Raw genomic sequence first — 14,697 nt, 5'->3', positions numbered from 1 at the left:
GAGCAGGGAGGCAACAAATCAATCCCCCATGAAAAGGCAATTGTATAGACAGTGGTAGATCAGTGGATATGTGCACAGTGATCCATGTATGGTCAGACTGTAAGGGAAAAAGATGCGCTGGCTTGGTATCACTGGAAAGATGTATTGTGGCTATCAAAAACCAATGCGCAAGGAGCTCTTTTTGGTAACAAATATTAAACTTTTCTGAAACAACCAGAAAATACACTGTTAGGCAGCTGGGAAAAGTTCCCCAAGACTGGCAGTTAATACCGTCTGCTTACCTTAGTAGTGAACAGCCAGCAATGGTCAGCTGTTTGCAAAGCAGCTGCGTCTGCCCTGGAGTTTGCAATTAAACCCCCGAATGCTGGGGATGCGAGTCGCCCCCCCGTGTGGTCCTCTCCCCTATTGTAGGGAAAGCAGCATCGGCACAGGGAGAACCTGATGCGTTTTCCCAGTGCATAATAGCCTGACGGGTTATTTTGTAGCCACACACCCATTGCTGGGGCCTCTGGCCTCTCCCCTGAGGCCAGCTCTCAGCTGCTCTGGCCCCCCGCACCTCCTTCCCTGCCTTCCACGTTGTTCATGTCGTGGCTGATTTTCTGACTGTGGAAGCAGTGATGATGAGGGATGCTCATTTGGTTGGTTTAGCTTTTTCCTAAATCACCTGGTGCTGAGGAATAATAAAATATTTATTAGCAGTTGTAAAACCAAACCCAGGACAACAGCGCGGTGAGCAGTTAAATATTCCTCCTTGCGATGGTACCTGAGCAGCAGGTGCCCCAAGGAGGAAGAGCTCTACGCTGCTCTTGGTCGTGCGCTGGTCTCTAGACAAAAGGCAGAGGTGCTTTCCCTGGGAATTACCTGCAGTCCCCAGCTGAACTGATTCCTGCGAGACACGGGTGATATTGATGGGCTGAGCCATCAGGGACTGGCATGCAGTGCCGCAGTGCATCCGCACGTCCCGGCAGACCCTTCCAGCGGGATGTGCTGGGTGCAAGGGCGCTGTGAGGCATCACTGCACCCAAAGACCCAGTCCTCAATCAGAGGTGTTCAAGTGTGGCAGTAAAGAGGGTCACCTCTCTACCACAGGGGTGTCTTTCACTTGAAAACCTCCTGCGGAGTTAAAATCTGACTGCTGTTCCAGCAGCTGTCACATTGATGGATATGGCTTTATTAGCTGGTTTGAGAACACGTGTACAGCTGTGGATGGTTATTCCGTAGCCTGCCACTGACAAATCACAGTTAGCCCTAAAACATTTGGCAATCTACAATCTAGGATGGCCTCACCTTGCAAATCTTCTGTTGGATATGGTACTGCCAGAGTGTAATGTAGGTTGCAGGGGACTTCTGGAGGTCCCCTGTCTCAGTGCTGGACCACCCTCACTGCAACATTCATAAGAATTTATAAGAATTCTTGTGTAAACTCTCCTTTCTATTACCTTTCAAGGCATGTCATCTGTGGCTCTTGGACATTTAATACTGTTGATATGCATCATACAACGCTTGGAAAGACAACTGTCCTGTGAGTGCAAGTCATCTTTTCTTCACACATGCAGATTTGAAAGTTCACTTTAAAAGAGTGAAAATCTGCAGAAGTTGTTCTAGTTCTTTGAAGTTCAAAGCACCTAAATCTGAGAGTCTGCTTTGATACAGCGTGGGGACAAAACCCAAATCCAGCTAATGTTGTATTGTAATGGGGACCCTAAGCAGTGAGCTGTACAGCCGTACTTATTCCTGAGGGCTGAGACACAGCAAAGCATTTGGGAGAGTAGATGGATTAGTGAGGCACGTTGCCATGTATAACTTTTTTCAGAAAACTTGTCTGTGGCAAACAGCTCCTCTTTGCAATGCTTGTGCTCCGCCAGTGTAGGCGAAGGAGGCTGGAGACGATGCACAGAGGTGGTGCCAGCTGTTTGCTGGCTGGAACAACTCTGGAGAAGGTGCCATGGCTCCATGCGTTCAGGTTTGTGTTTCGCTCTGAGTCAGATGGAGTATGTGCAAAAATAACACGTAGCAAGAAAGCTGCTGGTGAGCGTGTGTCCCAAAGAAGCTGGTGTGCCATTTGCTGAGATCTGCATCAAGTAAATTAAAGAAATTGCCTCTGTGATTTACTTATGACTAGGGTGAGGACATGGCACATGCCAGAGATTGTTCCACCCCATTTCTGATGTCACCAGATTGTGCTGGGCATACAGTTTCTCTTTAAAAAAAAAAAAAAAAGTTAGACCAAGAAGGTAGGAAGCATTTGGATGCCCAGATCTACTCACTGGTGAGCTCTTCCCCATAATTTAGTCTGTTATGGAGAAGACCTCTGCCAAGCTTCGTACAAAAAGCCATGCAATCCACTAGGGATGCCAGCCCAAAGCTCCATGGGTGCCTTGCCTGATACTTGTGCTGGGAGTTCATCATCACTGGCTCAATTAATTACATTAATATACATGTGTGTATCTGGCAACTTAAGTAGTCACATACTTTAGATAGATAAAGACTGTGAAAGACTGCTGCATAAACACACCACAATACTAACTTTGGGGGAGTTCTTCTGGGTCCAGAGTCACTGTATGCAAGCAGGGCGTTCTGCAATCTGTCGAATGCAGAAATGGCTGTTATTTAACGGCTGTCACACACTGAAAGCAGTTGTGGGGAAAAGCACTGAGGGTTGGAAAAGCGAGGGAAGGTACACAGAATAAACCTCAGTACTCCTGCTTACTTCCAGCTCTCTACTTCTGTGTGATGGCACCTGGGTTTGTATTTGCATCGGGGCAGCGAGGCTCTGCCCCCCGCCAGCCTCACGCCGCTGGGCTTGCAACCCAGCAGGGTTTCACCTCCTGCCATAGCTGGAGCAAGGGCTGCGATGTTGTACTGATGTGCTTCGAAGGGGAAGTAATTCTGTTGGTTTCCACTACTTATAAGCACGTTATGGAAGGTAACTAAATGAGAAGTGGTTTGTATTGGCCCCTTAGTGGCCTTACTGGCTCTGCAGAAGCTGTTAGCTTGCTTTAGGTGGGTTTCTAGCTGATCACTGGTGGCTCTAATAGCAACAGATAAAATAACACCCCTGCCTTTAAAGCACTTAAGCTCCCAGGTGAGTGTTCAGGGCATGTGCTCTTTTAAGCCTGTGGATGGGTTGATGGCATTGCTTGGCCCTGCTTAAAGGCTTTGGAGAGCGGAGGCCCCGGTCCAGCCTCTGCCGGGACGGTGCTGCTTCCCGGCTGCCCGAGGGGTGCTTCTGGGCTTCGGCGGTGATGCCCTTGGTGCCTGACGGGGAGGGGAGGAGGTGGAGCGTGTTGGGCAGATTTCTTCAACCTGCGGGTCTGACCGCCCTCCGCTTCCCAGCTGGTGCTGACTTTCCGCACCGGGCTGCATCTGCTGCTGTGCTAACTTTAAAATGAAAGCAGTTTAATTTTGGCTCAGACTGACTGCTTTCTTGATGACATCCGTAACAGTGGCACAGACACAGATCAATACCCCAGCGCTGCTTCACAGTCTGGCAGGGATGGAAGACCGAGGATCCCATTAACCAAGGACTGGGTCATGCTGCAGCCTGGTGTGGTCAGAGAGGATCTCCTTTTCCAGGGATCTCCTTTTCCCTGGACTGGGAAAATACTTGCATAGAGCTTGGGGGCGAGGAAGAGGCAACTGACACTCCAGTAGAGATGAATCCGATGACTCATTTCCACAGCCCCCAGGAGCTCACGTGCGAGCTGCGTATTGGGAGTTTCTAGGAATTTCAAGTAGCATCATTCGTTTTGAAGGTAGTCCCTTCAATATTGAGGAAGGAGCAGAAAATATTGCTGCTAGATGGCATCATAGGAATTGAACAAGCAAGGGCTTCTGGAGGTTGTCCTAAGAAATAACCTGGAAATAAAAATAATAAAAATGCTATGCACATTGTTAAAATCCCAAACGAAAAGCCTCTTAGCTTAGAGTATCTGTGCTCTTTCCTTGTGCCTCAACACCCTGATTTCAATGTTACCTGTAGTTTTCCTGTTTCTTTTCTTGGTTTCTTATGGCCTCTATTGCTTCATCATTTCTGCCTGATGATTACAATGGTTGCTAATACAAAATCATCAATACATTTAATTAACATCCTGCTTTTCTCCCAGATAATTAAATGCTTAATACAACCAGACCTAGCGCCTTCCTGCAGGTGTCTTCCGCTCGATCACTACATTGTCTCTGGCCCCTCTTATTGCTGACCCAGTTTTCTTTTCAATTCCGTCAGGAGCTTCCATCAGCTCAGATAATTTTGGAGGCTGTTTTATGTCTGATGCTGTCCGTATTGCCCAAGAGCTCACGATGTCTAAGGTGCTACTGGCAAACACCACAAAGGGTCTTAGGTGCCCGACATGGCGGATGGACTGTTATAGCCAAAAACTAGATCCTGCCAGCCCTAAAGCTGGGAGCTTTCAGCAGTGCTTTTCCACAGGGCTTATTGGAGATGGTGACCAAGGCTGAGGTGGGTCTGGTTAGAGGGACGGTCCTTGCTCCAGCCCTGTGATGCTGAGCTTTGTTGCATGTGTCAGACCCTGTGAAGTGTGGGCTGCTGTTTTGGGGGTGGGAATGACCCGTCTTTCCAGCGCCCACAGGGGTGGTGAAGGCTGTTCCCTGTTTTCTGAAGCAGAGCATATTGAGTCTTGCTTTATGTCACTCTGATGAACACCTTTCCATAAGCACCAGGATAAACTAATCCCAGATTATCATCACATCAAATTGTTGCCGTTGCTCACTAACCCTCCTCAGCGTGATGTTGCAGAATTAATTACCAGTATTCATGATGGTTGTAACCACAGTCCCTAAATGCCCTGCATGGCGCATCATCTTGATCTAGTGACATTTATCGTTGCATTTTCCAAGTGGTCCCTTTCCTGCATTTTATCACTAGCTGTGTTTACCAGGCTTCATTATGCTCTAGTTGTTTGGATCTCTGTAGTTTTTGATACTTTATTCAAAGCCATTTAGACACTTAGAGCCATTAATTTTATTTTTCTCTTCCATTCTAATGGGCTCATTTTTTCTGTTGGCGTACAAGTGAGAAAAAATACCCTCTTCTCTAGACCTTTTGGTCATTAGTAAATAGTTGTCCTAATTCTTACTGCGCTCTTTGCCCTTTAAGTTTGAATTTGTCACATATACATCTTGTTTGCTTCCTTCTCTTTTGTCTAAATTAACTCTTATCCTCAAATGAGGAGTAGCCACGTGGTAAACCAGGCATAACTACAGTTAAATCCCTGCAGTGCTTCAGTATGAATGTTATCTGCATCTTAAGATGTTGTGCTGGCATTGCTGGTACATGACTGATGTGCCTGCTGTGACTTTGTCTGCACTACAAGCTGAAGAGGTGGGGGTTTTTAGCTATATCTGTTTTTAAACTGGCAGATAAATTGGCAGAATAATGGCATGTTATCTTACAAGGCTGGAACAAACCCTTGTAAACTTTCTATTGATGTAATTGTGCCAAAATTAGAACTGTCTTGTAAGTTATACCAGCTGCATGCTGGACAGAAACTGTTTTGAGCAGCAAGGAGACAGCAGAGAAAGTCCTTGCTTGGGTAAGGAGAACAGGTTTGCCCTAGAATGATTTCTTTAGCATTAAACGGCATTAAATTCTTTCACCACTGGTCCTGACTGGTTTTATACTTGACAAGCCAAAAGAAATGAGCAAGGAAAAAAACCAAACGAGGAAAGACCAAGGCCCCGGGGTGCTGGTGAGTGCCGTCTTCAACAGCTCGCTCGCAAGGCTTCCCGTTCGGTGATGAAACCCCATCTTCTGAAGGGGAGGAGAGGCTAAATGGGGAAGAGGTTGCACCGAAACAGTCTCTTCCAAGCATGCACAGAGCAGTTTGCTTTTCACTTAGGTATACCTGAAGCGGTAAAAGTCTTGTGTGCATTTTGTGGTGGCAGAGTTGTTTAGAAATGACGTTCAGGGTGACTTTAGGTGCTCATGATGCTTAAATGAACTTGCCAGGGTGAAGAGTGCATGTCTGTGTGTACTCAGGCATGGCTGATTCCTCATCTATTGCTGCTGTCCCCAAAGGAGAGCAGAAGTGCACATCATAAGCACCCCATAAGATATTGCAGAAGAATTAGTGCAGTTTTTTCCTCATACATAAACCTTTCTTGACTAATTTTCTCCTTCTGGCATGTTTTGCAGATAAGTAAGCAGCAGCTCCAGACAATCAAAGATCGTTTCCAGGCCTTTCTCAATGGAGAAACCCAGATTGTGGCAGATGAAGCATTTATAAACGCTGTCCAGAGCTACTACGAGGTAAGGAGAGATGACACAATATTCATATGAATTCCTGTTCTCACCCCTATTCACAGATAGGGTTGAATCCTGAAATAATGGATTCTTTGTCAACAAAGCACAAAACAAAGGCAAGTGCAAGGCTTCTCCCGTCTGTCTGATACATCACAAGGTTTGTGAGGTTCAGGTTTTGAACATGTAACCACACAGGTACAGTGGCAACTCCTACACCACGGTGTATACTGTACCTTCATTATGAGGAGGATCGTCCTTCCTTTCAGCTGAAAAATATCTTCCCAATACTTTTAAACAATGTACTCTAAAACAAGAAAGATGGCACAGTACAAAATAAATGCCATGTGCTCCCCATGAAAAATACCAAGAGAAAACTGGGCAGCACGTTCAGTTGTTGCTGAAGCTTTTGCGTTGTGTCTAATTGACTTCGGGATTTTCAGCAAGAGTCTTGTCTCTTTTCTTTGGTATGGCAAGTGCTGTAAAGCAAAGGGGGAGGAAGGGGGATGTACCAAACTAGATGGTACCAAAGAACATGAAGCATCATTCATAACTGTGCAAAAGAATAATTATGCATGTCTGTCTTTTTGCACCTCTTTGTATGCAGCCCTTAATGCTGCCTTTCATATCTTTTCTCAGAAGGAAAGAGCTTCTGTTTTTGAAGGAAATCAGTGCTTGTGATTTGTATGAGGAGTGTCGCTTATTTTTTTGCTAGTCTTCCTGCAAACCATTTCTCTTTCTCCCTAGAGCTATTCTGTCATAAAAGGTGAAGTTTTTGAATTGCCTATGTAAAATATTTCTCTGGAAGTGGAACCTAAGAGGGGGCCAAAATCAGATACTAAAACTGAAGAGAATTTTAACTCTGTAAAAAAAAAAAATGGCAGCAGCTGCTTCTGTGTAAGGAAAGCACAAATTATCCCTGGATTAACTCTATTAAACCAGCCTAATAGTTACTGCGCCATCCTTCTCTGTACAGGAAGGAAGCTGAGAGTAATTTACATCTCTTATCGGAAAAGAAATTGCCAAGGGATCATCAGTTTATCACAGCTTCACCGAACAGATGCTCTCAGAAAAAGTTTTCAAGATGGCGTGAGCTGCATTTTAAGATGTAAGAGCAGTGTAATCTGTTCAGATAAGACTATTAGGCAGGAAAAGGAAACTAATTAAAAACAGGCAAAATACATCCCTGTTTCACTGGTGGGTCTGCCTGAAAGTGTGTCCTGACCAGCTCCAGAAGTCCTATGCTGTATAATTACCCCAAGTAATCAAACGTACAAAGAGCAGTTGATCAGCACTAGACGTCTGCAAACCCTATGTCTTCATTTCAGCTGGGCGCTCCACCTGCTCTGTCCTACTTAAAACAGGCCACGAAGAGCGCAGTGCATCGCTCTGTGACCTTTAGCACAACTTTCTTTTTCTTCTCCTTAACTGTTGGTCTCCCTTAATTTATAGCCATCTTGCTTTCAGCTTCTGTGCAGCTGTAGCATGGCTGTGTGTGTCTTCCTCCGCACTCTCTGCAGTGGCACAAGGCAAAGCCTCGCAGCAGAAAGCCTCTGCCCCTTCTCAGTGCCATCAGCAGCAGAAAACGCTGCTCAGTTCTCCTTCCTCCCTTCTCTGCCGAGAGGTGCCCACCCTTGGTCAAGCCATGGTGCAATCACAACAGAACCTACTTATCTCAGCTCCTGCAAATCTCAGCGTTTTATGCAATTAACCGTCCCTTGGATGCATGCCATCTAGAAATCTGCATTTAGGTACTGACTTATCAAGCTGCATGATGGCTGGGAAAATGCTTAAAACTTGGTTCTTTGCTCAGCTGAAACTGGCCATCTCTGCACAGGACATGGTTGATGTTTCTAAGGGGTTCACTTACCTAACAGTGCAGAATAGGATCTGTTCTCTTCATATATTACCTGGGGAATGATTTTTTTTGTTGTTGGAGAAAGAAAGAGGTAAAGATGACATGGTAGGTCAGGGATGCTCTTGCCCTGAATGTGTTTGCATGGCCGTGTTCCGCTGTTAAGTCTGCGGTCAAGGTGTAAGCGTGTGATTGCCAGTCTTAGACTAGTTCACAGGCTGCTATCAAATTAAAAGATTGAGTGATCTGAGCAGGCTCCACCACTGGTCTGCAAAGCATCGCTGTGCCTGCAGGAATGCTGCAGACCCACGTGTGCGAGACAGGCCCAGCACCCTCTAACAGATGATCCAGGAGAGCTTTTCTCATGTCCTTTTACTTCTAATGAGTAAAGCTTCGTCTGTCAACTGGCACTTCATCCAGCAGTCCCTTTAGTGGGTATTATGGAAATGCTTCGTTAGACCCATTTTCACTCTGCTGTGGGCAGATAGAGCCAGGACCACGTGCGACCTGGGGGGCTCATCCATAGGCGTGGCAGGAGATGCCTGACCCAGCTCGCAGAGGCCAGTTCCCTTCTGCATGCGCCGGTGTATGCACCCACGTTAGGATTTTGCTCCAGCAATTCTTGAGTCCTGGCAGTCCTACTAGGCAGCCTCACAGCTGGGCGATTCACCTGGTATTTTCTAAAGAAAACAGCTCACTCTGCAGGACAAAACACTTCTTTTATCTTTTTTGTATCCTACTATTTCATGGTCTTTTTCTGCTGCTCTGTGTCTGACTGGCGCTCCCCCGCGCCAGCCTCCTCTGCCAGCCACAGTCCTCCTTTCGTCTGCTGGGGAGCATAAATTGGGACTGAGGGGAGACAGGGAGTCGGGTCCCTCTGCTCGCAGTGCCATCACTCCTCCAACGGGGGTGAGGACCACGGATGACAACAGCTGCTGGTGCTGGCAGGTATGGGAAGTCATTAGCGCTGTCGTCCAAAGGCACCTGGAGTGGAAGATTAGAGAGGGGATGTGGGAGCCAAGGATGCCGCAGCAGGACCGTTTGCCGTGACCTCCCACCGTTTCCAGCAGTCAGTGTGCTGGGGACTTCCTTGGCTGTGCTGGCAGCTTGGATTTTGATAGCTCTCACCTATTACCTAAAAGCACCTGTGCACACCCAGAGTGTTTTCACTCATATTTAAGCTCTGCAAGGAAATGAAATGTGTGCTGGTATCGTTTCAGTGTGGACTGAAGAGGCTGTTGGTGGCATCCTGCCTGTCTCATCTGCAGGGAGTGCTCCCCAGCACAGTGACGTTGGAAGGAAACAGCCCAGCTCTTCCTCAGCAGCATTTCTGGGCCGGTCCTGGAGCAAAACACACTACTACTCCTGACCAGATGCATGTGCCATCAAGCATCTGGGAACTTGGTGTGCCATGTTGCTGAGTGGTATAAAAAAAATCTACCATGTCCTTAGGTCATCCTCAAGCTCTTTAATTATTGAGAGCTGACAGATACACCCTGGTGCTGGCACAGCTTCTTCCCAGCCTGCTGCATTCATCTGTTCTCAGCACCATTAATAAAACAGCGGTTCTTGCTGGGCATCGATTGCTTTCCTGTGTTCAGGGCTTGGGAGAGGAGAGCCAACACAATATCCCCCTGTCCCTCTCTCACCCTTCAGCTCGGCGTTACTCCCATGGCATCTCCTGGTCTGCAGGGGTCTGTTGTGTTTTGATCCTTCTGCTGCGCTTGCAGTGGGAAGAGCATCTTCATCAAACGACTTCTCCCTCCCTCTTGCTGTCGGTGTCCTGCACCTTGCAGGCTGCTCTCTCTGCAAAGCCTTCCCAGGCGGCCGCGAGCTGTGCTGAACCATCCTGTGCTACTTCAGCAGAGCTGGAGCAGGAAGGGATTTGGCCTCGTCCTTCTGTGGCCACGCCACTGGCTGTGTGCCTTTGAATGATCTGAGTTGCCTTGGTGTTTACCCGTCAGTTTGCAAAGATCAGGCCATTCGTTTTTGTCCTTTCCTGGGGCATTTTAACTGTACTCTTCCAGTGCTGGCTGCCCAGGTTGGAAAGACCAGGGTATGGGAGAAGTGGAGACACACGTGTTGTTTAACTGAAGGTAACATTAAATTAATTAATACAATGCCATTCCTGTCATCTTGTGACAGCAGGGCAGTCTGCAAAGATCTCCTCCGGTGTAGTAGCTTGATGTAAGCCTGGTCCTTGCACTGGGCAGAGGTTTCCCGGAGGCCTGGCTACCAAGATAAATGCAATGCAATGCTGCTGACTTGAGTAGGATGACTGGGCTCCCTCTAACAAGGCAGAATTCGGCTAGGTGAATATAGTTGTGCAATAACTTCCTTATTAAAACATTTGCTAGAGCAAAATATAATCCTGCTTTCCCAAAGGGCATTTATGTATCTGCTGAGGTGCAACCAACAACATCGCATGAAGTACTAATTGCATCAAAATGTTCCATTTTAGCGGATGCAAAGCAGAAGCTTCACCTGATTTCATTACGCTTCCCAAAGTACAGCTGAAACCTCTGTCCATCTGGCAACATGTGGTTGTTGAGTGAGGAATTGGAAAGTGTACAGGCAGCCAGTTAAGAGGCTTCCCAGCAGTGAAACCACCTTTTGTGGTACTTAAGGGGTTTTTTTTGTTTTTAAATGATACCATTTGAAGTCACCCCTTTTTTTGCAGGTATTCCTGAAAAGTGACCGTGTTGCTAGGATGGTGCAGAGTGGAGGGTGCTCAGCGAATGACTCCCGGGAGGTCTTCAAGAAGCACATCGAGAAGAGAGTGCGCAGCCTGCCAGAAATTGATGGCCTCAGCAAGGAGACGGTCCTGAGCTCTTGGATGGCAAAGTTTGACGCTATTTACCGTGGGGAAGAGGATCCCCGCAAGCAGCAGGCCAGGATGACAGCAAGCGCTGCCTCGGAGCTCATCCTCAGCAAGGAGCAGCTCTACGAGATGTTCCAGAACATTTTGGGGATCAAGAAATTTGAGCATCAGCTTCTGTACAACGCATGTCAGGTAAGGTCCTTCTCCCAGGCTGAGTGGAAATGGAAGGGGGTTTCTTGGGGAAGGTGTTGCCAATGGGAAATACTGCTGTTACAAACTGGAAACTTTGGGTCTGACCAGACTGTTTTTGAGAGAATTTCCACCAGGGAAGGGGGTTTGGTTCATGGTAGGACTTCCGCACTGCCGGTTATGTTCTGGCTGTCCGGTTGAGCCTCCTCCTCTTGCTTGTGCTTGTTTTCTTGTGCTTTGTTGCTTAGGGTTTTCTGCAGATGTTTCAGAAGGTCTTTATATAATCTTTTCTTTCCTGAAATCCCATAGGATTGCTGAGATGGGAAATGTTTATTCCTCCAGCTCAGTGTCTGGATGAGCAGGTCTTTGGTGCCTAGGTGGGCTGTTTTGCTGTGACTTTTGCCTTTCTGCTGTCACATCACCAGTCTAAATGACAGAAGTACGTTCTTGCAGCCTGCAATAACCTGATTAATACTTGAAGCTCAGATGCCCCCAGGGTGGATGTCTTATGCAAACTCACTTATTGGTGTACAAGTTGTCCTTATGTAGAGAGAGCCTCTGTGACCCCTGCATGCCCATGGAGGGAGCATCCCAAACCCCCACGAACTCAGAGCAGCTCCGCATGCACTATGAGTTCCCAGATAGATGAAAACCTTTCCCGTTCCTCTCTCTTCCCCCCCACACCCCAGTAAGAGCCAGTTCCCCAGAGGCGCAGAGCTGGGACTCTGCAGTGCCGCTTGCCTTTCCAGCAGCTCTTGCTGAGGGCTGTTGGTGGCTGTTGGACTGTTGGTGACCCAGATTACAGTCCCCTGCTATTGGATATAAATATCGCAGGCGGGATAAAGGATGTCAGAGTCATGGGGAGGGTAAGGTAATGCTGTGGAAAGTTTTCAGAGGAGGAGCAGACCTCAATCTCTTCCCTGTAATTCAGGGGTTCAGCTTCTTATTGAAATTAATACATTCAAGACCAATTCTGTCTGTCTTCTGTCTAGACATTTTCAATTCTTTTTAAGACATAGAAAATTATGTTTGATCTGTTTTTTCTCCTGTAAAGAGCTTAATTATCTTGCATTTGTTCTTCTTCATCTCAGACCTTTATGGCAGAGTAGTGAGAGGATAATAAATGTCCCTGAGTAAGGTGTCTTCATGGCAAAAAGGCAACAGCAAGGACTGCATTGGTCTGCATAGATTATGTTTACAAACCAGATTTCGTGTCTCCATCCTCTGTTGGAGGACTTCTTTAAAATCAAAACCATAATATTTTCAGTGATTTGTTGAGACCTGAGTCAATTCTAGAGTTGGTTTTTTTTAACTTAAACCCAATCAAGTTCTGTGTGTCTCATCCTCCCTTGACCTGTGCTGGGCTAAGTAACTAGGGTGGGTTTGCGTGAACGTGTATGCGATCCTGCCCTCTTTGTGGTTCACAGTGATGCAGAAAACAGTATTTAATCATGGCTGTGCTGCTTTGTGGATGATCTCTGCTTACGAGAGCCTTTCTGGCTGACACCGTGAACCCAGTGGCTGTTCCCTGCAAGTTGCCCTGTTGCATGGATCAACCTGTTTCCTGCAGTAGGTCCTAGCTTTACTCTGGAAGTGAAGGATTTAATTTTGGGTCTTTTCTAATACGCAGAGGCAGCAAACCTGTAATTTAAGCTTTTTAGAGAAAGACATACTTTCTGTTGAAAGCGAGTATTATCACAGGAGTTACTGTTTTTAATACCTGGATAGTGAGGATTAGCTATGCAGAAGGGAAAGCCCTTTATACAAGGCACGGCTCAGAAAGCTGCAAGGCAAGCTGTCGTTAGCCATTTGGTGTTTTCCTGGGGTACAGTGCGAGCGGTTACGGTGCCCTGGTGCTGGCACGGTGGGGTGGGAGCCTGCGCCATGGGGAGCGGAGGTGGGAGCAGGTCGCTCCTTCTCCTTCTCCCGTTAGGTGCTGCAGGGAAGGCAGCAGTGGGCACCCATCGGAACTGCAGGATTTGCTGTGGGGACCCTTATTTCGGTGCTACTTGTGGTCATGTCATCTGGGCTATACCAGAGGGATCTCTGGAGCTCTCCAGCCACTGGCAACCCTTAGGAGAGCAGCACGAGCTGCTCTGCGCTTCCGTCTTGCTGTGAAGCACCAAAATTGCTGTTGACCACTACTCCTTCCTGCAGGGTCTCAGCCATCGCTTGCAGGCAGTCTGTTGTAGGGTATAAGTAAAACCTATCAACCTACAAATGTTTTGTTTACTTATCTTGTATGGGGAGTTCCTGGCAAAAATCAAAGGTGCATGCCAACTTGGCTAGCGTTTTTTTCTGCAGCAGACCTGCAGAGGAGAGCAGAAAATTATATGCAATGAGCAGTGATTTGGGAACCTGCCTCTTTCCCCCCTTGAAAGCTTCCTTCTGACCTCTCATGATGAAGCATTGGCATCAGCCCTGAAACAGCTATTTCTCTTTCCCTCCTAAAATTTAGTTGCAAATTATTTCTTACTATAACCCCAAAAGCTCTTGGTGTTCCCACGGGGCAGATTTCAAAGCCACAACAGCAGCTGGGTGCCTGATTGCTGCAGCCTGGAGATGCAAGTCAAGCCCTGGGCACTGCCCTTCATGACTTGGAAACTCTCCCATGCCGTAACCCCCTGGACTGTGCTGAGCTGCTCTGCACCGGCAGCATCTCTGACGTGGGAAGTCTGACACCACTTAGGGAGCCAGAGGCACCTGCCAACATTACAGCACTAAAACCAGAGACATCTGGAGACAGAAGAATCGGCTGTACAGCATTGCAGCAGCCTGGATGGGTGCTTGCTGGGAGGGGACCCGGGACAGCTGGAGGGGAGGAACAGGTCCCTGCTTTGCACATGCTTGTGCGCTACAGTGGTGGCAGGGCTGGGACATGCTTCTGCAGGACTTCTTTCCACCCGCTCGCTCTCTCCCCCGCCCCACCACTTTGCATTTTCATAAATTTTCATTTGCCGCATCTGCCTCTCTGTTTGAGAAGCCATCTTCTGTAAACACCTCTGCTCTGCCAGCCTGTCCTGAAATCAGCAGCGAGCTCCCTTCCCGGGTGGGTTTGTAAACACCTCAACCTGCACCTGCAGCTGTACTTGCAGCACAGAGCACACCCGTTGGGCTTTGGGGCACTGGCCCCATAACCCCTAAAAAATGGTCATTTATTTCCATCGTCCTGTTTTGTTTCAGTCCAGATTGCGTTTCGGTCAGAGTCTGCCTAAGCAGCGCTCATTTGCTTCCCTATGAAGACTCGCTGACTGTTGGTCTGACTCTTGTCTCATTGGAGTTAATTGGAAGTACAACCTAAATCTTTTTATTAATAATTTGATTGAAGCTCCTGTTGCCTGCTTCATAAGAACAAAATATTTTATATATTCTGTTTGTGAATAAGCTTTAAGTAAAAGGAAAACACTGTCTGGCGTTTTCCTGGATGTGCTGAAATTATAATATTCCCAGAAACACCACGCGGGCTCAAGTTGCGCATGTGTGGGTGATGAATACATTTGCTTTCCTCCCTCGGGCAGCGTACGGGCAGCTCCTGCCAGAGCCCACCACGGACCCTGGCGCGGCAGCCCGCAA

General features: G+C 47.4%; 1 protein-coding gene across 16 annotated transcripts in view; it reads left to right on the top strand.

Annotated features, from left to right (window-relative positions):
* CADPS (calcium dependent secretion activator) overlaps nt 1-14,697 on the top strand; it is a 221,134-nt gene that overhangs the window by 38,568 nt on the left and 167,869 nt on the right. For all 16 annotated transcript variants that reach the window (XM_059823543.1, XM_059823545.1, XM_059823536.1 and 13 more), the window contains exons 2-3: nt 6,155-6,268; nt 10,795-11,127. In XM_059823543.1, coding sequence (XP_059679526.1) covers nt 6,155-6,268; nt 10,795-11,127 — 447 coding nt within the window. The remainder of the gene's footprint in view (nt 1-6,154; nt 6,269-10,794; nt 11,128-14,697) is intronic.

Source organism: Gavia stellata, chromosome 12 (assembly GCF_030936135.1).
Source record: "Gavia stellata isolate bGavSte3 chromosome 12, bGavSte3.hap2, whole genome shotgun sequence".
Classification (NCBI taxonomy): domain Eukaryota; kingdom Metazoa; phylum Chordata; class Aves; order Gaviiformes; family Gaviidae; genus Gavia; species Gavia stellata.
This window is presented reverse-complemented; position numbering and strand designations above follow the sequence as displayed.